General features: G+C 39.4%; 1 protein-coding gene across 3 annotated transcripts in view; it reads right to left on the bottom strand.

The window, feature by feature from the left end:
- The window catches only part of kalrn (kalirin RhoGEF kinase), a 156508-nt gene that overhangs the window by 16640 nt on the left and 112670 nt on the right, over positions 1-27198 (bottom strand). For 2 of the 3 annotated variants that reach the window (XM_023336251.1, XM_023336253.1), the window contains exons 41-56: positions 11819-12019; positions 11550-11623; positions 9273-9425; positions 8780-8875; positions 6931-7043; positions 6760-6826; positions 6579-6682; positions 6433-6502; positions 6270-6356; positions 5960-6052; positions 5516-5566; positions 5322-5399; positions 5055-5240; positions 4680-4851; positions 3822-4018; positions 2958-3235 (exon numbers count right to left, since the gene is read on the bottom strand). In XM_023336251.1, the coding sequence (XP_023192019.1) occupies positions 2958-3235; positions 3822-4018; positions 4680-4851; positions 5055-5240; positions 5322-5399; positions 5516-5566; positions 5960-6052; positions 6270-6356; positions 6433-6502; positions 6579-6682; positions 6760-6826; positions 6931-7043; positions 8780-8875; positions 9273-9425; positions 11550-11623; positions 11819-12019 (2020 nt within the window). The remainder of the gene's footprint in view (positions 1-2957; positions 3236-3821; positions 4019-4679; positions 4852-5054; positions 5241-5321; positions 5400-5515; positions 5567-5959; positions 6053-6269; positions 6357-6432; positions 6503-6578; positions 6683-6759; positions 6827-6930; positions 7044-8779; positions 8876-9272; positions 9426-11549; positions 11624-11818; positions 12020-27198) is intronic. The other variant, XM_023336252.1, reaches the window with a different exon arrangement.

Here is a 27198-nt window from a genome sequence, read left to right as displayed (position 1 = left end):
AAAATAGAGGGCTATATTGTGACTTGCACACCAAGAGCGTTTTCTGACCACAGTTTTTACAAACTAGTCCAAGCGTAATCAGATTGGATGGTGAACATCTTCATTGGTTTGTGTCATTAACTGAAATGGCAGTGGAGTCTGGGGATGAAACCATGCATTATATTTCAGATATAGACTGAAAGTCAATATGAAATTTGACTTCTGATTGAAAAACCAATTTAAAATTTTGATTGACAGTTTAATGAAAAGACTTTTAATTCACTTGTACATCACACAGCAACTTTTAATCTATGTCGATATGCTAAAATATTAAAGATGTGGGGTTAATTTTCCAAATAGATGCAAAAGCTAATCTGGAAATAGCTGCAATACAAAGTCAGTCAGGTGAGTCAATCATCAGTTTAACAAACAGAATTTCTAAGGTTTGACAAGAATTTAATCTTTATATGTCTTGATGTGGATACTTAAAATTTTTGTAATGGATTTAAAACTACCTTCCCAAGCAAAGGTTGTACAAGCCCTTAGTTTTGTTCCATCAGAAACTTGGACAAATACACAAAACACTTCCTGAATGCTGCATCTGTTTAGAAACCTGCCATCTTTGTTACCTTTCAGTCAAAAACACCTGATGCAGATGTTGAGTGTTCTGGGGAGACGTAGCTTTGTTTGACTTCTCAGTGGCATATTGTTGTTCATACAGAGCCTGGCTCTGCTGGAGGTCTCTTCCAGTTAAAGGGAGTTGTCCCTCTCCACTGTCATCACATGTTTGCTCAGAAGGAAGGATGAGGTTTAAAAGTCACTGACTCGATGTGATCAGAACAATGTGATTGGCCATTCTGTAATTTGACCTAAACCCAACTAATCAAATTTGAACCGAATTGGATTCCTTACAACCAGACATAAATTGAGTCCATTTGTAATGTGGCTTGAAATAACTTTGTTTCATTAACTAAACTGTATCAAACTAAATCTCAAGATTTTAAAATGTGAAATGAAGCACAGACAGCGGAAAAAACGTAAAAAAAAAAAAAAAAAGATGCACTGCAATTTCTTTTGGTCTCGAAGAATTCAAATCTTTTTGGTGAAATAAATACAATCCATGGTGCCGTCAGACGTTTTCATGCTTCAGTCTAAGGGTTGCTTCTTAAGTGGAGTGTCAAACCGTGAAGGTTAGTAACAACTCAAAGACAAACTGAATCAAAAAGAACACTATCACAAAAAGAAGTAAACGATGCAGATGATCACACTTCACACTTATATCTGGAAATAATGCCGAGATGGCTGCGGCTCAGTTCATCGCCATGCATTTCATACCTGTGAAACAATTTTGCAAATATGCACTTTATCTCAGTTTATTGTTCGGTCCAGCTAAAGTATTTTCGGAAATTATAGGAACAAACTATTGATTCTGAAAACTTTGACTCAAACCCTGATTGTTCTACTCTGGTTCTTACCCTCATTTATCCCAGATTACTTTTAGTAGACATTACATATTGTAACCTCTGATCTAATCAAACTAGGTGGATAATATTGATTTATGAAACCATATTTCCCCACAGTAAACTACTGATGTGGTAGAATATTGAAAATGACTGGAAATGTTTGGCTTGGATTATACCAAATGTTTCCCTGGCAACTGATTCCTGAAATATCCCAAAGCAGGCGGCTCCATTTAGTATCTCAGAAAGTTAGGTGCAGAATTACCTAAAGATATAGAGGTATGAAAGGATGGAAAGGACGTAGAGATGAAATGACCAGCAGCCACCAGGATCTATGCTTTTCATATACAGGAATGCTAGGAGTAAAACCATGCTTTACCTATGTAATGTCTACTGAACTGCTTTGCTCAAAAAAGAAAAATTATCTCTCATATTAACAAATGGTGTACTTAGTGTGTGTAGAAATGCAGGCAGATATTCAGTTTGCTCTTGTAATTTATTTACAAATATTAAAAACTACATACCATCTTCATTCTAAAGCAGAACAAAACATGTCCACCTTCACGCTTCTGCTCTAACTCATGCTTATATCCAAAAAGTTTATTTTACATATTTAAAAAAACATCTAAAATCCTTATCAGACTACGGACAGAACAAAGCTGAGCGCTGCCGTTAAGTCAAACATATTGCACAGCCTGACTTCATTCATATTTTTTTATCTTCATAAATAGTGCAAATGGCATTTTTTCTTAAACAGGAATGTTCTAGAGCCTCAGTCAGATATAACAGTATGAACTTTGTACAGTGAATAAAATCAACACAAAGCAGGAAACAAATCCAACTCTGTCTAAGAAATAAAATAATAATTAATAAGAAAGAAAAAACAAGAATCAACACAAAATGTATACAGATTGCCACAGACAACAAAATAAATATTCTCCTCTACGGAGAAGAGAATCCACCTGAAGATGACCAGGTGAGTTTTATTCTGTCAAAGAAACAGTAAACACGAGAAGTACAAAAGAAAAACAGAAGCAGGTTGTTAGAACTGAAAAAAAAAGTCCGGTTTTAGCTCCACATGGACCCCCGGGTCAGAGTCAGCTACATGTTCTACTCGGTCTACTCCTGTGGGATCAGTGTGTGTTTTATCTCGCTTTCAGGCCACAACAAGTGGATTTCCCTTCAGCAGACTGGCAGTCAGTTAGATTGGAGGGGAGTCGGGTGGAGTGGGAGGAGGGTGGGGGGGGTGGGAGGGGTACCTTAGTGCTCTGTAGAGCAGTGACTCAGTGGGAATCCTTCTGTGTCCTGTCAGAACAGGAAGCAGCAGGAGGGGTGAGGGATTAGGAGATGAGGGCACAGGCAGTGAGGAGTTAGGAGCCCACTCAGGAAAACAACACAAACACAAGCAGGCAGATGGAGCTTCCACACCGCTCATCCAGTCCAGCCGTCTGTCTGCCAAACAAGTGCTGCTGGAGGGTTCAGGGAGATGGGAGGTTTGGGGGGCGGGGGGGGACTTACTTGATGTTGTTGGCATCTGCCACAGCGGCTGGGAAGGAGGAAGTGGAGAAAGAGTCTTTTATGGACTTTGTGGGCGGGCCCAGGACGTGTCCCGGCAACCAGCCCTCGGCCTCGGGTGACTGGCTGTCGGCTGGCCGAAAAACAAGGTACATGTTCTGCTGATTGATGGTCAGGACTTGGACCACGTCTCCTCTGCTGACACATATTTCGTTCTCTTTGAGTGCAGAGTAGTCCTGAGTGACCCGCATGGTGGAGAAGAGGCCGTTACAGTCATCATGCTGAGGGGGGGAGGGTGAGCAGGGGGGAGAGGTTAGGGATCGCAGCAGTGCAGAGAGTCAACATGTCTTCTCACATTCAAGCTCAACTAAAATGTGCATCTACCTACATAAACAAGCCAAATATCAACTGGAGGATAACACCATGAGGCTTTCATACTAGTAACCTGAGTAACTAGTAACTAGTAACTAATCGGGATCCTAATAAGTAAACAATAAACCAACCTAAGCACACTGTACCAACAGTCAAGCATGGTGGTGACAGCATCATGCTGTGGTTCTGTGAAATACACTAAGATATTTTCTTACTTAGTTCAATTTAAGTTTTTCTTGAAGGTACTTCTATCTGAGACAGCTCTGCTTCTGACTCCGGTGAGTCACAGTCAAGCTGTTGGAGAAGAAGCTAGTAAAGTCAGAGCATAGTGTGCTAGATATTCCACTACCCACAGGACTGCAGCCTAGATTTTAACCTTAGCTTTTAGGTCAGCTAACTTACAGAGTGTGTGTTGCGTTTACTCAAATTTCAGAATGAAAGGTGCACCAAAAATACCTGAATAAAAGAGCATGCTGCAAGAATGCAGAAACTTACACTGGATTCAAAGCAAGAGGAGCTGCCATTGGAGGTAGACACTTTTAAAGGGCTCTTCTCACTGAAGCCCAGAGCTGAGGACGGCCGGCTGTGGGAGGATGAAGATGGCCGGTTTCCTGACGATGAGGACCGTCTGATCAGAGAGGAGCCGCTGTCTTTACTTTGACACTGCTGGTACACAATGGGAGACTGCAGAGCTGCAAACACACACAAAAGGTTAGAGTTGATTGTTTCTGTTGAGCTGCCACTGGATAACGTGGGGCAGTAGAAAATGCCTCTTCCTCATTGTTTAGTTGCTTCAACACCTTGGTGCCATTTGTATACAATATTGATATAGCCCATGTGCAGAGAGTGGGATAGTAGTTTTCTGGTCTTTCATTATGATGTCATTTTCCACAATGAGTTTATCTCTGTAGGGACAAATGGACACAACGCAGGCTCAAGTTGTCTCTTTGTTTGGCCATCCTCTTTATGAAGACAACTAGCTCTTTAAACACGTTGTCGATGTTGTAGGTTCCATTTTCAGCCAGACTTTCTGGGGTCCGGTGCTCTGGATCTTGTGTCAGATAGATTGTAGTTGATTGTAGTTTCATTTCATATGTCACATTTATAATGAACAGTCAGTGGACCACCCAACCTGCTAGCACATGTCTGTTTCTGTTAGTGTAGCAGCTAATACATAAGGATAGCTTTAACTGAAACCAGATGTGATGAATACAGATGTTAACATTGAGTCATATGCCTTGATCATCCATGTGACATAGCTGAGAACCAAGGATTAGTAAAGGGATTAATGTTTTGCGTATAGGGGTACGTGTGTGTTGGTGTGTGTGTGTGTGTGTGTGTGTGTGTCCACACCTGACAGGAAGTCATTCTGAGCATCCAGGATGTTCTGGATGTGTTGGACCCAGACCTGCTTGGTGTCGACGTTGGCGGCCTGCAGAGTGAAGCGCTCCGATGAGCCGCGAGAGAACATGACGAATTTGCAGGCATCGTTGTCAACAGTTTCCTCTAGTCCCAGGTTGGTCACCTGTGGGGGATCCAGTAACAATAGTTATGCCGATCATTCAGCAGCCATTTTGTGTTTGAATGAATGAATGAAAGAATGAATATCTATCCATCCATCTATCAATCAATCTATCACGGCTGTTCAGTCATCTTTAAGTAAAATGCTATGAGCGTTTCTAAGTCTGGCATCAGTCGGTGGAATATCTGACAGGATCCTCTACCCACCTTAATAGCTTTTTTGAACTGGTAGCCAGGTGTGGATGAGCCTTTCCTGAGCAGTTCACTGAAGATGACGATTTGCTCAAAGAGGAAGACTCTGCGTTCTTTGGATCGCGACAAGACTCCAGCATCTTGTTCCGTCACAAAGAAGGTTTCCTGCTGCAGTAGTTTGCCCTGATTGGCCAGATTTCCCTGCAGAGACAACCAGGGTGGCTTTAAAAGCTGAAGTTTCAAAAGGACTCCAGTCAGTGAAATGTTGGCATGATAACACACCTCATATCCCTGAAGCCGGCCCAGATTCATCATATCGTTGCAGAGCTTAGGAACCTCAGACATCAACGCCACAGCTTTCTGTCATGAGAGACAGAAAACAGTCTTGGGGTCTCAGGAAAAGTAGCCAAACATTCTAGATGCAGCTGGACTCTACACACACAGTATTCTCTCTCTACATGATAGATCTGGTTTACCTCAATTTGCTTACAGTCAATGCCAGCCTTAGAGCTGTACTTCAGGTAGTCCTAAGAAGAGACATTAGCACCCAGTCAACAGTGATTCAAACAGGTCGCTTATCAAGCTACAGTGCCTAGAAAAAGTGTTCATACTCCTGGAAAAATCACCAACTTCAATGTATTTTAGTTATTAGGACAACACAAAGAACACAGATAATGAAGAGGAAGAAAATGAGTTTCATTTTAGAAATGACCGCAGAGTGTGTTGCCAGTACTGAGAACAGATAGTTTGTGTTTGTAATGTGTGTGTTACAAACACACAACAGTGTTTGTAAAGGGTATAAATACATTTACATGCTTTTCACACGGTGTCTGCAGGCTCTGGAACATTAAATAGAAAAAGCAACATTTGCCAGATCACAGTGTAAAATAAATGTAGTGTACTGTTTCAGTGTTTGGTACCTTTAGCAGCAGCTGGTATTTGGTAATTCTCTGGATGGGTTTAATGAGGAAATCACTGATGCTCAATTTAGATTGAATGTCCTGCTGAATCCCCTGAAAAGCAGAACATTAACACAGAGATCTGGTGTTTGGTCAGATGCTTCTGACAATATATCAGTCACAGAAATTATCCTGGAACAAGAAAAAGTTAAAAAAAATAAAAATGTTAACAAGGACTGATGTTACTCACTAATAAAAAACTGAAAATCATGAGGGAATAATGTATGTTAAGACAGTCAGATATTGATAATAATAAAAAAAGACTACGTACGTCAAAGAATTTGTCATATTCTGCAACGATGTACTCTGATTTGGGTTTATTCTGACAGTAAACCACATACATGTGCAGTCTTCTCTCCTGCAACACAAACATGAGGTCTTCACACAGTTCAACGCAGGAATGTTAGACATCCTTCTTTTCTGTTTTTACTCACATGCTTGATGAAAAGTTCTGGGAGGAGCCCGTTGTCGTCAACACACTTCTCAAGCTCTCCTACGAAGAACCTGAGGCACACCAGAGGAACGTCAGCAGCAGATACAGACGGCCCATCAATGCTTCCTGCCCCATCTGGGGACTTACTCTCTGTGCCAGTCATAGATGCGGTGAATGTTCCCAAATACTATTTTCTCTTTTCCCTTCATGTCCTCTGGAACGCCCTTCTCTTCTATCCTCTTCATGAATCCCTGCAGAGAGACAAAAAATTATGGTGAAGCTGCTGTGTTGTGCTTCGCCTCACCAAAGCCTGGAATGGAATCTTTACCTCCACCACGATTCCCAGGTCTTTGACGTAGTCCTTCTCTGTCTGAATGAGCTCGTTCAGGACAAACCTGAACACACAAACCACAGCGTGGACACGTCAGTCACATCATTATCATCTGCAGTGATGCTGCGGATCACAGCAGTGTAGAAGAAAGTTAGCCTGAGTACTCACGTCCGGTGTCTCATAGCTTTGGCTTTCTGGTCCTGTTCGGAGTTCCGTGCCTGAACCGGTGTGTGTTGTTCTGGTGGAGATGGAGGGGTGAAGCCTGGATACGGTTCCACCGTCTGAACAGGAAACAAGCAACGTTATTCATGCATAGATCTACAAAGTCAGCCTTCTGTAACCTGAAGAACATTTCTAGGCCTAAAGTTTAAAGTCCCAGCAAGATCAAGATGAAACTCGTCCAGATGTTTTTATTTAGTTGCACTGATTACAGCAACGGTGTCTTCACCAGTCTGTCTAAAAAAAAAATCATTCAGACATCTGCAGCTGATCCAGAATGCGGCTGCATCCAGGCAAGGTGATCAGGGTGCTGACGTTTCCGAACAGCAGGGGGCAGTAGTGGTGAAGAGATCTCTTCTGGAATCAGCTGATAGGTCAACACTATCAGCTGATTGCTGAACAGAGAGCAGTATTGGAGCTAACTTTAAACAAATGTCCTCCGGGAAAACAACCCACTGTGTCTCTATCAAACATAACATAACATCCCACAGCATCTACTGCAGCACATGTTTTACTCATGAGACACAGAATTACATTGCATTTGAAATGTGCAGATGAAACTTTGCTAGCAACAAATTGCAGAAAGCAAATAAAATCACAGTAACAATCATACAGTTATTTTGGTTGAAAACCAGTTGGAAACTGTTTTCTTTTTTTTATATATATCTGAGGATGCATGAAGTTTGGACAGAGCTCATGCTACAGTATAGCAGTCCACAGAAGGGTTATGGTTGTTTTCAGCTCCTAGACCAATGAAGAGCTTCAGTCTGCCATAAGACTGAAGTGAAGCGACACTGACCAGGAGAACCAAAGTGGAAGCCGATATAAACAAACCTAGAGGACTCAGCGGCTGATTCAAACCAGCTAACAGACACGGTGTTGCTCTGTGTCTGACAGCAGGATGCCTGCATGTTCTTAACATATTATGATGAGTTTGCTTCTTTACCTTTTCATATTTAGATTTTTTTAAGAGTTGTACAAGGTTTTCATAATATACAATACTATTAAATTACATTTAAGTTAAGTAACTATGGTGATTATCATACCTATGATTAGAATTTATTGTCACCATCGCATGTCTAGAGATAAGATGCGTAAAGGAAAGTTGGTGGCTTTTTGGCTGGTTAACTACATTAGGACATCGAAGGGCAATTCATTTACAACAAATAGTGGTGATGGCCAACACATTCACACAAGATTTTACATGACAAGAAGATTGATCTAAGACAAATGTTACAAAATAAAATTAATTAATAAAAGCTTGGGCTAAAAATTACTTGAACTGCAGTAATACAAAAGTGACCTTCAATCAGGGCATTAAATCTACAGTAAAAAAAACAAAACAAAACAAAACACTGACTGTAGGGATAAAAAAGTTTGTTCTGTTTGTTCTGCAGAGGATGTGCAGAGGATCAGTAGAATCCACCATGACTTTTTTCAGGCTTTGGACACTGATCTGGACTTAAATGGGTCCATAATGTCCTACAGTTGAATTTTAATGATTGCTCTGTATTCTTTGATAAGCAATTACCCATTTTTAAATTCAACAAGCCAAACCAGCAAAGAAAGGAGAAACTGAGAACAACTTCAATGAAATAGCTGTAAAACATTTTCATAAAAACACAATCAACATTTAAGCTCCTCAACTCCCAGAGGTGAGCTTCACCACAGATCCTATCAGACCTTATGGGTCTAAGATTGCTTCTTGTTCTAAAACTAAATATGGTAAGTTATTTTGTGGCCATTTGTTCTTCTGCTTATGATTCAGGATAATTCTGTTCTCTAGCTGGTGACTCACCATCTTGGTTTTAACCAACTTCTCTATGGCGCTAACCAGCTCTGCAGCGCTGGGGACGTCAGAGGACGACTGCAGAGATGTTAGCAAGGATGAAGACTTTGTGAGGAAGACAGACGGAGCAGCAGGTTAGATTGGAAGGAAAGGAGGAAAACCATAAGAACCCAGTTACAGTTATATTCCATCACAACAATACTGAAAACATGAAAGAAGAAAAGCAAAGCTGAAAAGAAAATCTATGTAAAAACTCATTTAAAATCTTCAGATGTGGATTTTTTTTTAGATACATCAAACGATGTGATCACTTGTTAAATCCATAATGAAAATGTAAGAATTAGAGTGTAAATGAAGATGAGGAAATATTTAATTCCAAATAAAATAATGTAAAATCTGTGAAAAATAAATTGAGATTTAAGATTTTACTGGACAAAATGTCGGTGTGAATTCAAAGCTGAGGTGAATAAACTCTCAGAGAAACCAAAACCTCCTCTGGTACCTTTTCTTCTGAAGCTGAGGGGTCCTTCATGATCTCCATGGGTGGAGGAAGAGGAAGGTGGGGCTCATCGTCTGGCTCTGGCTCCTCCTCTCCACCACTCTGTATCCCAGGAGACTGCTTCGATGGAGGGTTCCCATCCTTGATGCTTACTCTCTGGTACAGGAGACATGGAACAGCTAATGAAGGATCTTCATCTTGTTGATTCATGAACAGCAGTAGATCATTACGGCTCGGTGGTGGACGCTCATGTAGCTAATTAAACCATGTGAGAAAATTGCTCTCACTGGAAATCTAACAAAAAAATATATAAATAATTCACAGAAGCACAGGAGCAGTATTATATATTGTTCAGATACATAGTACAATTTTATAGCACAATCAATAACTATGTTAACTTCAGTTGTTATAAAAATGTATACATCAAATATAAATAAAAAGAAATATGACTTTATAATTTAACGCCTTGAAATTGGGCCTCTGTCACTTTATAAACTCCTGTTTCTGAAGCTCCGCCTTCAGGAAGTCATCAAAACAAGGCTCCTCTATTAACCCTTTAACAACGTTTCTACCAGTGTCAGCAGATGCACTAGAAGCTTACTAATTACTGCTGGCTAGTCTGAAAGAGTTGAGTGGAGGAGTCACAGAGGGTGTGTGTGTGTGTGAGTGTGTGTGTGTGGGGGGGGGGCTGCACTGTTAGATGGAAACTCCTCCTTGGAGCTGCAGTTTCCAAGTCCACCCAGGTGTTTGGCACAGCTGTGAGATTAAAGGAATTCTCAAATGTGCATGAAAGAACCAAGGCAACACTCCAGGTATCTTTGGATGATTATAACATGATGTAAAGCTCAACAAAGTTGATTTTACATAACACTGCCCCTTTATGTAGGTTTTAAAAAACAAGAGAACAGCCAGCTGCTCATGAAAGCATCTAAAAACAATTTGACCCGTTTAACTTTTTGGTGGCTCCAGTGGAGTTTATATGACAGCTGCTTGACAAGAAGGACAGAAAGGCTCAGTATTATTCCTTTTAGGAAAATTGCTTTTGGTAAAACAAGCTGCTACTCAATGGAATCTCACTCTGATGATCATCAGAAATTTTAACAAACACATTTAAGATACACCTAATGAAATGGATTATTAATAAGAGCTGTCAACACTTTATGCACTATCCCTTTAATAAATAAATTCTTCTAAAAAAATCTAATATCACAATGCAATGAAGAAAATTAATTTTTTCAACTTGTGTTCATTAACCTTGCCTATGTATATCTGGACAGTAGAGTGTGGCATGTTGACTTTTACATATTCTTTAATGCACACCGGAAAATTGTGTATATGACTCTGAATTATTGAACTCAAGTATTGTTGCCTTAATGCTTTAATAAGGGAACCTCATCAGCATGCAGTAGTTCCAGTAAGTGAATGGATCTGTGCTGCAGAAACAGATCTGCTGATGTCCCGTTTGTCGCTCAGCTTACAGGGAAATCTGATGTGTCCACATCTTTGTTTGCATGTAAGCCAGGAAGTTGAGATCTGATGACCCAGGTCAGATTTTAAAGCCAGGGGGGAGTTGTGATGTTTACTGATGTCAGCCTTAATCTGGACCATCAAGAACTGATGCTAAATACCAGCAATGACTGGGTCTGGACACTGGGAAAAGATGCCAAGTCAACTTTTGTGACTTGGGGAGTGGGTGCTGAACAGCTGACAGGAATTATTTAAAGTTTGTCCAGGACTATTTTTTTTCCTCTCTCGGCATTTCAGTTTTAACGCAGACTGATTATTTCAAGCTTTTCTGGGGCTGACCTACAAAGAGGCTGATGAGCAGCAACGAGTTGAAATGTGACTACAGATGCTGAACTACATTTTTTCCATATATCAATATCATGCAAACAAACATACTTAAAGCCTGTAACTGTGTGTGCAAGTATGTGTGTGGAGGTGTGTAGGGGTGTGCGTGTGTGTTAAGCAAATATAATCTCTCCCTCACAAAAAGAGGAACTTTCTTTGTTTACTTTCCATGTTGTAAATGTAAACAGAGTTATTATATAGCTTTACAACAGGAACATGTGTTTATCTTTAAACTCTGGAGTCAACAGTCAAAACAAAAACAACAACTTTTGAAGAAGAATAAAAGCAGGATAACAGGGATTATTATTTCATTTGGAGACTTTTTTCATTTTAGTTTTTGACCTTTGTTTCTCCATAAAGTTGAAATGTTTACTGTAAATCTAATATTTTCTTTAACAGCAGGTTCAAGCCTCAGGTCTCACTGCTTACCTCTTCAATGTCCTCCTTTCCTGGCTGACTGCACTCATTAGCCTTTCCACCACCATCTCTTCCAGAACCAAGTTCTAGAAAAACAGAAGGGCATATTTTTCTAAAGTGATAAAAGCAGTTAATGGGTGTATCAACAACATTTGTCTAGAAAAATCCATGTTGCATCAGAACGGAAGTGTTTCAGCTTCACCCCATTTCCTTCTGTAGACAACTGAGGTTTTGTGCATCAGTGTGAATGAATACAGATGCCAGAAGGAGCCGAGTCCCACCTGGCTTCTTCTGCTTAGTGCTGGATGGTTTCTTGCCGGAGCTGATCCTGCGGCCTGAACTGGGCAGCCACTTCCACTTCTGGTTTCCAGAACGTTTGGAAACATTTGGAGAACTGGACTGAAGGGAGTTGAGGGACGGCTGCGGCTGCAGGTTCGCTACAGACTCGGTCTTCCTGTCAGAGCTGCTCACATGGTAGTTTTCTGAAAACACACACACACAAAAAAAAGGAAAAGAAATCACATTTTTCACATGGGGCAAAGTTTTGTCAGGACCAGTGATGAAATTATAAAATCTTTCAGACATGCAATAAAATCCAGACAATTAAGCCATCATGTTTTATATTTTATATACTTGTTGATAATGGATACTGTTCCCCAACAATGCTTAGGTGAAAGCTCCAAGCTGTTCATATGTTGAGCTCGTCCAGCTGCATCTCTCTGCCTGACTTGATGCTGGACAGGTCAGAGTCTCAGTCAGGATCCCAAAGGGTTTGAACATTTTAGACCAAGTCACTGGATCTATGCTTTTATCTTCATTTTTGAGACAAAAGGTTTATCATCACAGTTTCCAGTAAAACCAGTGCTGCCAGAAACCACCAGCATTGTGAGGGTAAAAAGAATTTCCAATAGGGGTTACAACCAAGCATGGCCTTGAGAAAAATGCTCACCACACCTGAACAAGCAGCAGGTATGTCAGAGGGAGAGGTCACTGAAGAAGGAACACACTGTTGCACAGCATCCTACTGCAGAACCTACATCACATTCCACTGTCCAGAGACTGGCTGAAAATGTCCTACTGAGAGCATGTTAAAGCCATACAAGCCCAGTTAAAAGTGACCATTAGTTGACAAATTCTTCTCTTATGTAATTTAAAGAAAAAATATCTCCTACGCCTGCATGAACAATCGTCTATGGTCTGATATCAGAAGAAACACAATGTCTCAAAGCTTGTTAAACCTGTCTAGTCACAAGTCAACTTACACTTTCACTTTTCATGGTTAAGAATAGAGTCTTCTGGTTTAGAGTGAAGACGAAAGTAAAAATACTTACGTTTTAGTTTGCCGTGCCCAAAAAGGACTTGGGCACAAGACGTAATCATTTCCAACATTATCTTCTACAATAAAAGGCCAAAGTTGGTCTAATATTAATCTTCAACAGAAGCTGATGACTCACCATGAGACACTTTCATGGTGAACTAAAATCAATCGGTTGGATAAAGAAATTTGACTAAACTAATAATTTGATCCCTTCCATTTAATAATAATAATTAATAATTTAATAATAATTTGATGTAATAAACCTTTTTAAAATGTTACACCCAGTGGTGTAACTACTAGATGTCGTTCTATGTAAAAGTGATGTTTCCTTATTTCATTTCTATTGCTTGTTGTTCTACAACAATGAAATGTTTCCCTTAGACTGGAAATGTACGTTGTGGCATTGAAAGTTATTTGCGGTGTTACACATTTCTTTTGTTTTGATCTCAAACAAAAAAAACCCCAAGATAAACAAATTTAAAAACACAAGTTTTCAAATGACAATTTCATTCATTAGCACAAAACGCTCTCCTGACTAACCCCATTTCAAAAGATAATTTACGGTCAAACTTTTTAACAAGTTATACCAACTATGGCAAAAGAAACACTGCCATCAAAATTTTATGACCTCAAGTTTACCAAGTCCTAGAGAGCTGAAGTAACCCCATGGAATCACACTACTACCACCTTGTCTGACTGTATGTATAATGTCCTTTCTGAAAGGCTTTAACGCTTTGACAGAAATTCAGCCACCAAACAGTTTCAGTGTTGTCTCTTTAGTCCATAGTACAATTTCTTGGGATCATCAAGATGTTTTTTTCTTAAATATGAGATGATGTTTTAAGTTCTTCTGGCTCAGCAGTGATTTTGAACGTCAATAATACCATTTTAGTCCAGCCTCTTTTTGACTGTTGAATCATGAAGCAGCGGAGTGTTGTGGATCAGCTGCACTCCCACACAGCTGCTAGCAATGAGCTGCTGAGGAGTTTGCTGCGATCGGTGCTGTGGGAGTTCTGGACATGTTCCATGTACCACAAAGCCTGCTAATGTCAGATGGATTTAAAGATGAAGGATCAATGCAAAGACAAAGAAAAGCAGTTTGTTTACTATGACAGTTTTTAAAATAATGGGAAACGTAAATAGGCTCTGAAAACTCAAACTGCCTCTGAATTTCGAACAGGGTTAACATTCTGCTGTAGATAATTTGCAAAGAAAATATGTGGTGATTTTAGGTCTAACAAATACCTGTTGACTAAAAATTATTACTGGAAAAAATACTCCAGGAAAAAATAAGTTGGTTATTGTAGCTCATAGATCCAAAAATAGTTTTTTTCCTCCTGGTTGTCTATGGAGAGAAGGGCACCCATTTATGTTGCATAATGAATGGAGAAGTTAATGTTAATCCCCTAGAAAACAAAATGAGCAGCAGGAGTGAGAGCCTGCTGTTCTTTTGTTTTTGACTTTCTCCATAGAATCATTTGGATGTGCTAGTGCTGGTGGCAGCATGACTACAATTGATCATTCTATTCTATTTAACAAATGAGCTAACACAGGGAAAAATACTAACTAACTTGCATGGTTTAAATCTACCTTTCAGATAGAAGACAATATCTAAACTTGTCATTTCACAAACTCTCCCGATCACCATGGAGATCTCAGGGATCCATTCCAGGACCTACTCCATTTTCTGTTCATATAAAACTATCTACAGCAGCTTCATGCTCATCCATTCACCTCTACGCAGATGGCATTCTGTGTGGCCCATCCCCCAAAAACTTCAAGAGAGTTTAATAAAATTTTGCAATCTTGGTCTTCTTTCTAAGTTTTTTTACAGTCACTGACACTTTCAAACATCACCAGTTCAAATGGTACAATAATTCCTGACTATAAATACCTGGGAATTTGACTGGACAGTTGTCTCTCATTCTCACATCAATAAGTTACAATCAAATATTCAGTCTAAACTTGGATTAAAACTCCTGTCCTCACTGTAGCAACTTGATGCTATATACCACGCTGTTTTACGTTTCACAACTAACGCCTCTTTTCACACACATCACTGTACGCTGTACTCTTCTGTTAACTTGTTCATACTTAAGAAAAAGAAAACATTGGCATGTGTTTGTCTACAAATGACTACAAGGTTTATCCCTGGTCCAGCTTTTCAATTTGTTACTGGCTCTTTTGACTCCCAATAGCACACACTCAACCCTACACATTATGCTCAATCTTCCCAAAATTAATTCAAAATTTAGAGAACTCTGCTCTATGCTTCAGCAAAAGATTGGAACAAACATCAAAGAATACTAAAGCTGAGTATCTTTGTCAATGTTAAGCTCCTAGACCCATTTTTTTCTTCCTAGTTGTCTATTGAGAGAAGGACAACTAGAGGGAATGATAAATTAATAAAGGTATTCCTTAAATGAATAAATATCTGATTTAAATACTTTTAAATCAGATATCTATTTATTTTACTTTAACTCTGTGGGCCTGCTGTTTAACCTATTCCCTCATGCTATTGGCCATGTTTGAGTTAAAACAAAACAAAATAAATAAATAAATAAATTAGGCTATCAAGGTTAGCTGTATTGGAAGATGAATGTCATCCAGTTTAGTTTGCCAGTCCCTACTAAAACATTACAACCTCACCATGATGCTGCCACCTCTGTACTTCACAGTTGTAACGATGTTCACAGTCGTCCCCCTTTTTCCTTTCCACTTGTCAGGCAGAGCATGTCTCCGTAAATTCAGGTCTTCATTCACTTCTTCCATGAGTAAGAACTTATCTTACTGACTCACCAGCATCTTCACAAGTTGCTTTACTTTTGTTCAAATCTCACATCCAAACACATTTACCTCGGGGACACAGATGCCATCTTCTTTCTGGCAAAGTTGATGACTGAACATTCCTGGCCATTTACTTGCATATTATTATTTGAAGAAACAAATCTGGTAACTTCAGGCTCCCAGATTTACACCCAAGGATAAACCAGACATTTGTCGGTATACATTTCTCTTTCTGATATCTTGGCTGTTTTTTTTCTTCCCAAAATCACAATATAAAGTTTGTTTAAGGTGTTGCCTTAAAATACATCTAGTGTTGTCTTTATTTCCATTTAACTCAAATGTCTTTACATAACCTATCATAAATATACAAAGCCATGATATCATCTGGGCTTTTCCAGGTTCTTGAAAGGCATTGTGACTTTAGTCTATGTATATTTCTGAAATTAAAGAAAAAAAAATTCTCATTCTGTTATTTATCAAACAAATAATAGTGGAAATCATGATTAACCTCAACCAGGAACAAGTACACACATGTTAAATGCATTTTGTTGCTCACAATTGTAACACTAACCCATGTGATTCTTAGATTTTGGTCTTAGCTGCAGTAAACATTAGAATGCATCAGTAAACCTACAGCTGCCATGTTTATGTTCCTACTCTCAGGTTTTATTTTATTCTTTATTCGTCTAACCAAGGTTTGTCTTCCAGTTACTGGGTCGCATTTTTCATTTATTGAGTCCATCCTGTCCCCTCCTGTGTGGCAAAGGAAGATATGGTTGCTGGTGTGTTTACCTTATCGGACTGTGTCAGCAGCGAAGCCCAGATAAAACTTTTCTAAACATTTGCTGTGCTGCCAGTGCTAAGGAGGTTTTCCAACAACCCTGACAACACAGAACCACACAGCACAAACGGTTTACATGTTATATGTAATTTCACCTGTAGAAACAACATCAGTTGGGAACAAATGCATCAGCTCAATGTTCATGCAAGTGGAGAAGTTTCATTCAGCTGGAGGGCCATGAGCCTAAAACTCCTCAGGCCTAAATATGAGAAGATGCTAAATATTCCTGACACTAAATACTGCTGCAGACATAGCCATGTGTTGGTAAGTGAGAAGGCAGGTCAGAGGTCACCTCATCACCTGGGAGTGTTCTTTTGTGCTTTCAGCACAATAACAGATAGTCACTGAGAGGCTGTGGCAGCTGGCTGACCACAGAAACCCATCAAAACCTCACGAGTCACACCATAACTGAGAACTGTCATGATGTCATCTTCTTCTCCCACAGGCAGAAGTGATACTGCAGAATGTTATGGTCAGCAACTGGAAGAGACACACTAAAGTAGCTGACTGCAAGTGTGTTTCCCGTTTCTCTCATTCTTTGGATGACATCTTAAAAGCTATTTTGGAAAGAGTATATAAAAACTATAGCCTTATAACCAGACATACATTTATAAAATAATCATCTCTGTACCTGTGGTCTTTGTGCCAAATGTCCCATTTTGCAGATGCACCAGAATAGAATAATTACAGAAGTAAAGAAACTTGAAACTTCATTTTCACAAAGAGCATGGCAGAAAAGTAAATTGGATCCTCCTGATTAGAAAAAAAAGAAAGGTTCCAATATTTTTGACAAAATTTTATGTAAAAAACCAACATAAAGTAGAACATAAATGTAAATGGATGAATTTATATATCGCTTTCCGGTCATACCGAGCCACATCAACTCTATAACACTCACAAAAACACTGAACAACATAACTGTTGAACAGTGTTGTTGAGATGCATGGGTTTTATTTAATATCCCTAAATAAAACATAGTACAACAAATTGCCTTTGAAATAATCCAAGTAGCAATTTGAGTCCAAATGCAGTTCTGTTTATGAAGGTTTGTTGATGTTTACAGTTTAACACACACTTTGTGGCAAAAAGCTAACAGCACATCACCCTCAAAACATCCCTACACTGAAACATGGTGGTGGAAGCATGAGGCTGTGGGGATGTTTTTGTTTAGCATGCTCAGGGAAGCTGGTTAAAGATTATGGATGAAGCTAAATAATATCAGGATTTAGTTTACAGACAGAACTACAAAAGAAGGGCTTCAAACAAAGCTTATATGACACTACAATGGTCCAGTCAAAGTCCAGACAGCAATTTAACTGATGATCAGTGAGAAGACTGAAAACTGAATGTTTGCCTAAGTTTCTCATCCAGTACAACTGAGATTGAGGGTTAGGTATTCTGTAAAGAATACCATTCCAGTAGTATAAAGTTGGAAGAGACATGACGCATAAGCTGGTTGTAAAAAGCATTAAGTTAGGAGCTGAACAAAATAGACAACACTTTAGAAGTTCACATGCAAAAGTAAAAAAAAAGAAAAAAAGGTTTCTTCAAGTTCATATATGTGCATTTCTTGGCTGTCATATTTGTAAAAAGTAAAACCCTAGAAAAACTTGTGTGTTTATTAGGCTGAGTGAATTGTCTAATCTGTATGCTGACTGACCAACTGGTTGAACTGGAATCAGACAAAAAAAAAATAACATTATGTAACAGTGTATTGTTTTACCCCCTTAATCTTTTGGTTATCACATAGCAACTACAGTGTTCACCAACGTCAGTAAGCATTCAGAGGAAATGTAATGTAATGCAAACAATCAACATTAGCAGAGCTCCGTGCTGGGCCTGGTGCTGTGATGTCAGCAGCAGCTTCACTACGACTCCACACTGACGGTCAGTCAGGTGAGACAACAAGGAAGTTTTTGTTCTGCAGCCACAGAGACAGACCATCTACTGTTAAAACTACCATCACTCACTACCTTTAATCTCTCTCTCTCACACACACATGCACACCGAAGCTGCAGACTGAATACAGTAGAACAAGGGTTTTTGTCCACTTCACACATCTGTACACACTTGATGTCATTTTATAAGTGAAACACACACTTATAAAATGAGTCTGAATGGCTCTAAAGACAGCACACAGACACACCTCATTTTCTGTTAATTAATTCTTTAATTAATGTTTGCCCCAACCACTGAGCAAAGCAGGAAATCGTACCTCCCTAGTGTGGTGTTGGGACGTATCCAACTCTCAACAGCTTGTAGTTCACATAGCTACATGCTAATATATTATGTTCATGTAGAGGAATTCAAATACATTTTCAGGTTCTCTTTATTCCCCTCATTTGCATAGAACTGGGTAGATTCCAAAATCCCATTTGCCAATGAATGTATGCTTATTTGCTTATGATACTCAAGAAGCCTCACAAATCTAATAAGATCAATAAGTAAAGAAACATATATTGAAGATATAAAACATCACTAATATCTTTCACCTAAAAAAAGGTTGAAGGGATGTGATCCTTCTAGGCTGGACTGTTAGAATTCTGTACTAACAGAATCTTCCAAAAAGATTTTTTTCCACATTTAGACAGTTGCCATCAGACTGCAGTTTTTTAGGGGGTTTCTAACAGAACAATGGACGGCAGATCTGTTCTCATGTTGAACAGTTCTGGTTTCCTCTTTAGCTTTGCTGTGACATCATTATGACCAGTGAGCTGGAGAACTACACACACTGAATACCATTTCTCTTCTATATTATTCCTAATCTTGCATATATCATTGTTGTTACTCTATACTTATTGCTGTTTTCTGTTCAACCTTGGGTCACTGGGCTTCCATCCTGAACCTGATTGTATTGGAAAAATATCAGAGTTTAAAAAAAATGGCTACATGCAAAATAAAAGCTCACGATGTCTCAATAAAATCAGTTGGGAAGTTAAAGATTGGGTCTAGATCAGTCTTCCAATTGAACAATGACAATAAGCTCACCAACAAATTAGCTACAAATTAGTTTTGGATTTACCATCACAAAGCCCTGTCTCAATCTTACAAAACATTTTTTGTAACTTCTGCAGGCAAAATTCCCAAAGCTATTGTAAGAAGCCTGTTATAGAAAAGCATTTGACCCAAGTCATATATTAAAAGGCAATTCTATCAAATACAGAAATAAAACATATGGAAGCATCTAAATCAGAAGAAAAAAAATGGACATTTAAACAAATATTTTTGGGTCCCCTGACTGACATAAAACAGGCAAACTGTAGTTTGAGTAATATCTGGTTTCATAAAAAAAAAATAAAAAGTGCTGTACTGGGCTTTGAGCATCATCAAGGGAATGTCAAACTCTAATCGGAAAAAAGGTGCACCTCCCAGGTGTCCCTGTTGATACGAAGCTGAAGAAGATGGCGTCCACATGTGACCCAAAGTAGGTGGCTTCATATCTAGTTCTGCCTCACAAACTGTCCCAACGCTGGCTGGGCTTCCTCCAGCAAACAGGAGAGAATCAGACCAATTCTGCAGTGATCACACCTGACACACACACATATACACGCCCACACACCCACACTCACGACAGCCGCCCTGGTCACAACACAGTAAACAGAAACACAAACTGTAATTCTCACATTCAACTAGATGGAATTTATGTGAGTGAAGCAAACGTTTTATCATGATTATTATAAATATAGAATGAGAAAAGTACAAACACCACACGCATACCGCCTTCCTCCCCACATGCTTTTGTGTCAATGACAGGAAGAGACACTAATCTGGGAAGATGACATTCCTCTCATACCTCCCTCTGCTCTCCGCCTTACATATCTAGCAACAGAAAGCTCAGTGGATACATGTGATGGAGGGAAGGCAACCTCAGAAAATAGACCTGGAGAAAGAAACACTGAAAGTTACTAGACTGTAGCTGCAGCATATTTCTTCTTGGATTTGTTTCTGACAAACCTAAAGCAGGTAAACCAAGACAGACATTTGCTTACAAGCTGTTTACAACTATCTGATTAGATCTACATATTTATGCATATGACCTCTGCAATCTCTGCTGAAACAGCATCAACCACAAAAAGTAGCTTTATTCAAGAATTTAAAGTCAAAACTAAAATTAAATCAGTTGAGTTTCTGTATGGATGTAAATGGAGATTTGCTGCCCTGGGAAATAAATTGGCCTGATGCATTTAAGTCAACACACCAGACAACAACTGTCTGAGTTTGAAGATTTTTACTGAAACTTTTGGAGAGACATTTTTCCAGTCTGAATGGCAGAGGGTTACACATGATCTCACACATCATATTTAACAGAAACATGATTAACAGTGAGACATGACTGCTGATAGGAATCTGTCCCACTGCTGAATAATGACAGGATTTAACATTTTTAGTAGAACTTGTGAAACAAGGGTTGGGTCAAGTCAAATTGATTTAAACTCCCCAGCTACTTACTAGGTGTACATGTTCAGCTGCTTAAGACAAACAGTGAGTCAACCAACCACAGGAATGCAAGATGACTAGCTGAAGTTCAAAGAGCATCAGAATGTAGAAGGAAGGGGATTTAAGAGTCTGGACATAATGCAGCATGATAGTTTGTTCCACATAGATTGGTCTGGAATTTAAAACTGCTTCAGAAACATTATACATAAAACAGATTATTATCATCATTATTAACTGAAACTTCTAATTGCACTGGCTCTCTAAAATCTTATTAACAAAAAAAATGTTGAATGATTCAATAAGCCTCAGAGTCGGCAGCAATGTTCACATGTTGGAATCAGATTTTGCCATTACTAAGCAATATTGTCTTGAAACATTTTTGGTCAACTAGACTCAGCTGACATGGCTTAAACATCACAGGCTGAGAATAGTTGCAGTAGATTTCTTATGCCTACTTCAGGCAGGATGATGCACCAAGTCACAAAGCTCAGACCATCCCCACCTGTTTTATTTAACATCACAGTCAGTTCACTGTACTCCCATGTACTCCATAGTAACCAGATCTCAATCCAACATGGCCTCTTTGGGATGTGGTGGAATGGGACATGCTAACCATGCTAACAGCTACTGCCACAACAGTGTGACACCAACATATCAGCAACTGACAACAATCTAAGAAGATGTGAACTACTTTACCCCTTAATTAGTAAGGTAGATCATGTTCAGTTAACGGTTAACCAAAACAAAACAAAAAAATTGCAATAATTACAAAAGATTTGATTTATTATAAATTGCAAACTCTAGTATACAAGACTTCTGGCCTTGTATACTTGACTCATTTGGACTCATAATTTTTAATGCTGCAGGTTGATTCACACATACCTTCACCAAGTCTGGTTGCCAGAGAGTTAATCAGTGTAAAGTTCAGTGCAACAAATTCTATCTGAATCTTCCCACTAACTTCTGGGAGAAAGCTATGCTCTGCTTGGTGAAGAAAAAAAGCAAAGGCAAAGCTGTGAAGAAGTTCTTGTGGTCAGAAATGATACTTTGTGACAGGACTCTAATAAACAGTAGCCTTCATTGAAACTCATATTACAGGAAACAAGTTTCAGATTAAAAAAGGGGGAATTTACTTCTAAACCTTGAGCCTCAGTCAGCAGCAAGGATTGCATCATGGATCATGGAATATTTAATATTTTACAGGGTTTTTATGGATATACAACACCTCCGCTGATAAAGCAAATTGATCAAGGCCCTTGTTAAGGAAGGTAAAATAAATAAAATTTGGCCCAGTTCCCAATGTTTGGGTGTAGGATCAGCACATCTTCGAAAAACATTTTGTTTTTCAAAAATTCCAAAGCAGCGAGTGAGGACAAATAAAATTGGAGGTAGTTACCTGGAGGTAGTTTCTGCTCTGTAACAATCAACCTGTGTAAAGGTTAGTGACCTCCAGCTCAGGGTGTGATGTAGTGATAAGTCTCTGGTTGGTCGGGGAGTTAGATAAACACACCACATGCATTCTTTCAACCCCTGAACACATGGAATGTAAAGTTGTCAAAGACGGATCTGATAACCGAGTCGTTCTTCAGCAGTGGTGCTTTCAAATAAAACTGAAAGCGTCTCACACCATCTCATCTCCCCTGCGCAGGTTTTTCTTTAATAAAGCTGTGCTTTTGTTCTGCCTATTGAATCCTGGTCATAGATCGTTTTTACAGGGGTTAACAACCACTAATGTGTTTCACCTTCAGATATAACAAACACTAAAATTTGAGGATGATTGTTTAATTGGTTTAATTATTATTGCCAAAATTCAATTGTTTTAAGGATCTTTACAAGTGAACTGGTTTTGGGCATATAGAGACTTAAGTTACATTAAGAACAGTTTCATAGAAACCAGTCAAACCTGTTGATTTACATACCAAGCAAGACTTTACACACACGGCTAACATGAAGGCAAAGTCCACAGTCTGTCCTTACATGGAGCAGAGTTGATCTTTGGCTACAATCTGAATAAAAGTGCTTCCATACAAATACACGCCAACATATACACATAGTTGACACATCCCTTTAATTGAATAGTTCCACCCAAAGTGAATTAACAAAATGAAACTATGTAGATCTGATTATATGCTGCCAGAAATCCACTGTGGTACTATAGAATAAAATGTGAACTCAGACATGAACCGGTTTCACATCAAAAGCAGAACAATACACCAGCTTCTAAAAATGGATTTACCTTGTCACACCTCCTCTATAGTCTTCTGTCCTCAGAGATTTCAGGTTTAACACAAAGCAGAGGCTAGTTAGAGTAGAATGTAGTGAAGAAAAGATTTAACTTTACCACAAAGTTGCTTCAATCATAATAATTACAGCTAAACAGATTAAAAAAAAAGCCTGGCCATCACTATCCAACACTGTTCCACTCGATTCTCATCTACCTTCTCACTTTGGGATTTCTCCTATAGAGTTGGATTTCTCAATATGAATTCCATTAGGGCCAATCAGTGAACAGTTGTGAAAGATGTTTTTTTTTACCCTGTTTTAGAACTGTAGTCTGTCTATAGTGGTAGTTTGGCAATGGCAGCAGAGAAACAAAGGCATTCAGTCTGTGTTGGCTACGCTTCCAAATACTGATAAATTAAAATCTGAGCGAGTTTAAACCCGACAAAAACGTCGTGGCCCCTCATTAACAGCCATGTCTTATTAACAGCATGGTTGTTTACAGCGCATGCAAGTTCAATACATTTCATGGCACCGCTGCTTTCACAGTCAAGCTGGAGCAGTCCATATGTCACAGCCAGAAGTTAGTGATTGAGTAAAACAGTGGTCTCAAGCTGCAGTCCTGAAGAACCAGTGTCCTGCTACATTTTGATGTCTCTTTGCTTCAGCACACCTGGCTCCAATATGGTGTAATTAGCAGAACTGTGTAGGGGTTGATTGCATGCTAGAGAGGCAGTTTCATTATTTGATTCAAGTGGAGGACAAGGAACACATGTAAAAGTTGCAGGACTTTGGTCTTGAGAACTGCAGTTTGAGACCACTGTGGTGAAATCAGAACCAATCCTTTAAAACTTCAACAGAATCCACGCCTCCAGCAACAGCTGAGAGTTCAGACCAGGGGTGGGCAATCCTGGTCCTCAAGGGCCGGTGTCCTGCAACTCTTAGATGTCTCTCTGGTCCAATACACTTGAATCCAACAGCTGAATCACCTCCTAAGTGCAGTCAAGTTCTCCAGAGTCCTGCTAATGACCTCATTATTTGAATCAGGTGTGTTGAAGTACAGACACATCTAAAAGTTGCAGGAGACTGGCCCTCGAGACCTGGAGTTGCCCACCCCTGGTTCAGACCCTCTGGAAAAGGCCAAGCGCTGGAAAAGAGGAGATTTCAGCTAAAAACTAACACAGGTCAGTAGGCACTGTGGTTGAAGTGCCTTGGGGCAACATGTGAGAGGAGGAAGTCAGTATCTAATCCACCGAGTAGCCATACGTCCAACACGGATGCAGGTCAGGAGCAGAACCCAGGCTCCCTGGCTTATTTCCATTAATATGTTAGATACAAGCATTTGACAGCAGATCAGCACAGCAAGACGCTGGGCACATATCGGAGCTTGTAATTTTTCCTTTCTTTACAGGAGCTTTAATGAGTTTAAATGTTTGAATCTCAACATTTGAGCAGAATTGGACCTAAAGCTCAAGTCACCTTTCTGTTCACTTTACCAACTGTACTGTACTGAATGTTTCTCAGCTCCATTTCCTCTGAGGAGAGTCAGTGTGTTTATGAAAACTGGAGAAGCACCTACAGAATTAGACGGTACCACTAACACAGGTCACTCTTTACTGAACTAAGCACAGCACTGTGGCTGGTTCATTCATTTTAATGTTACATTCATTCACTGAAAACAGGTGGTGTAAAATTATCTTCCTCAGGAACACACATTTCCAGAAAAACATCAGCATTACAGAAAGAATGGTCCCACTTCTGTCAGCCAAGTTGTTTGTGACTTTTTTTTAAATGACTTGAGCTTCCATGAAACAGCATGTGGCTGTTTTTAGGGCTGCTCTTAGAAAAGAGTCTTTCCAAATGCAAATGAGCCAGAAAGCAAGGGAGGTTCTCACTCCACCTGCCTGAATCACCAGAGGCTAAAAAAGCTAAATTAATTCCCACAAAGGAAAGCCTTCAACTAGAGGAGATCTTGGTCTGAAATGTCAACAGCTTTGAATATGTTCTGACCTCCATCAAAGTCAGAGGAATTCACTGGTATAGTGTTTAATATAGCTACACCTGCAAATGAGCCAGCTAATTCCTTCCATTCCCAATCCTTGTCAGGTTTTCTTTTGTGGCCTCAGAACTATAAACCAAAAAAAAAACCAAAAACCATAGCCAACTAATCCATCCCAACCAACCTGTTCAGGCATTAAGGTAACGCCATCTTAAACTTAAAGTATTGCTTTGGGTGTGGTGAGTGTAGCTCTCTCGATGCACACCATTTTGTACATGTCGGAGCTAAACCCACCGTCACTGACACTGAGGCAAACTCCTTTTAATCACTTTCCTAATGTGCCAAAACAGTTTGATATTAGGTGTTTTTTGGGCTGTATATACAGAACTAAGCACATTAATTTTGTCCTGTTTGATTTTTTGCACTTGTCAAAAATTTATCCACACAGATTATGAACTTGGTAGCACCTGTCCAGCTGCTGTCTGCAGCTAGAGATTGTGATTGAGGAACTCACTGAAGGTTACTTTAAGAAGTCCAGTAAAGCCAGTTTAAGTGCCTAAGGCTGTGTCACAACACACGCAAATGCACACGCACACACACCATGTGGAGGAGCAGGCTGAACTGCAGGAAAACAGATTGCTCAATGCAACATCTGATTCTCCAATAACTGAAAGTGTCTGCCTATGTTGCGTCTGCGTGACACAGCTTCCCGTTTAACACATTTTCCATTCAAATTTCTCTTCACTGGAGCGATGGCTATTTATAGAAGAAGAAAACAGTTTCATCAGTTTGATCGCTTCATTCAGTCACTGTTACACACACATTATCAAGCTTAAAGCTTTCTTAGAAACCTGTTCTGTACCCCAATCCTCACACACAAGAAATAAACTTTAAACACAGAGACATGCCAACACACAGATTCCTCTTGTCCCACCTGAGCAGCAGCAGCAGCAGCGGTCCAGGAACCATCCACAGCAACGCTGGGCCTGCTTCATCCTTAAGCACACATCCTACATACACACCTTTCTCCTCACAACTACACACACACACATAAACTCCGACTAGTTTGGATTGATTAGAGGTGTGTGTGCACGGCAGGAATGTCCACTCCACACTGTGATCCAGAGAGAGCAAGAGATACCAGCTGAGGCTGGAGGAGGAGCCTGAAACCTTTCTGCCCCTCCCTCCCTGCTCCGTCCCACTGTCTCAGACACACTTCACTTCTCTGGAACAGAAGTCACTGTTAATTACTGTAGAGGCCTTCTCTCTGTGTGTGTAGAGCAGGGACTGTAGTTAAAACACTGTGTAGTTTCCATAAAGCTCCTCTTCTCAGAACGTCCCTGGTTTATCCTTTTTGTTGAAGATCTCTGCCCTCACACTGTTTCTATGTTAGCTGTAGAAACTCTATCAAAAGGTAGGAAATACCTCAGAGCTCAGAAACAGAAATGTTTCCTTTTTAACTGTGACAGCTGAACTCCACCAGGATCTCTTGAATCCAAGCAATAGGGCCAATTCAAGATTTACATAATATCTGTTGTGACCTTTGTTTTTTAGGTTGACTATAGGGACAGTTTAAAATGGTATCTTCTCATATAAAATAGATCTATGCATATTTCAAATGGATGCAAAAACCCCAGATCTTTAGAAAAAGTTCTCCTGCTCTCTTGAAGTAGGTTTTTGCATTAGCATAAAAATAACTGATGCTCAAGCGAGAGGAAGGAGTTAGCTGAGTCTGCTTTGACAGATCTAACACTTGGAAAAAAAGAAAGCATTTTTTTTAGTGATAATACGAGTCACATTCTTTAAATCGTCCATATTTTCTCATTTTAACCATATTATAACAAGGCTAAATTGTAGACTAGGGCATACACACTTGTTTATCAGCTTGTTCATTTAGAAAATTCAAATACTAGTGTATTTAGCCAATATATCCTAAAGACACTAGTCCTTACTCTGAACTATTATAAAGCAATAGTTAAAGCACAGCAACAGGTCTATATAAGCACCAATCAACCCCCTTCTATGTTGTTTTTAGTGCCATAATAAAGACTATTGCTCA

Source organism: Xiphophorus maculatus, chromosome 7 (assembly GCF_002775205.1).
Source record: "Xiphophorus maculatus strain JP 163 A chromosome 7, X_maculatus-5.0-male, whole genome shotgun sequence".
Taxonomy (NCBI): Eukaryota; Metazoa; Chordata; class Actinopteri; order Cyprinodontiformes; family Poeciliidae; genus Xiphophorus; species Xiphophorus maculatus.
Note: the sequence above shows the minus strand (reverse complement) of the source record. Positions and strands in the feature narration are given on the sequence as shown.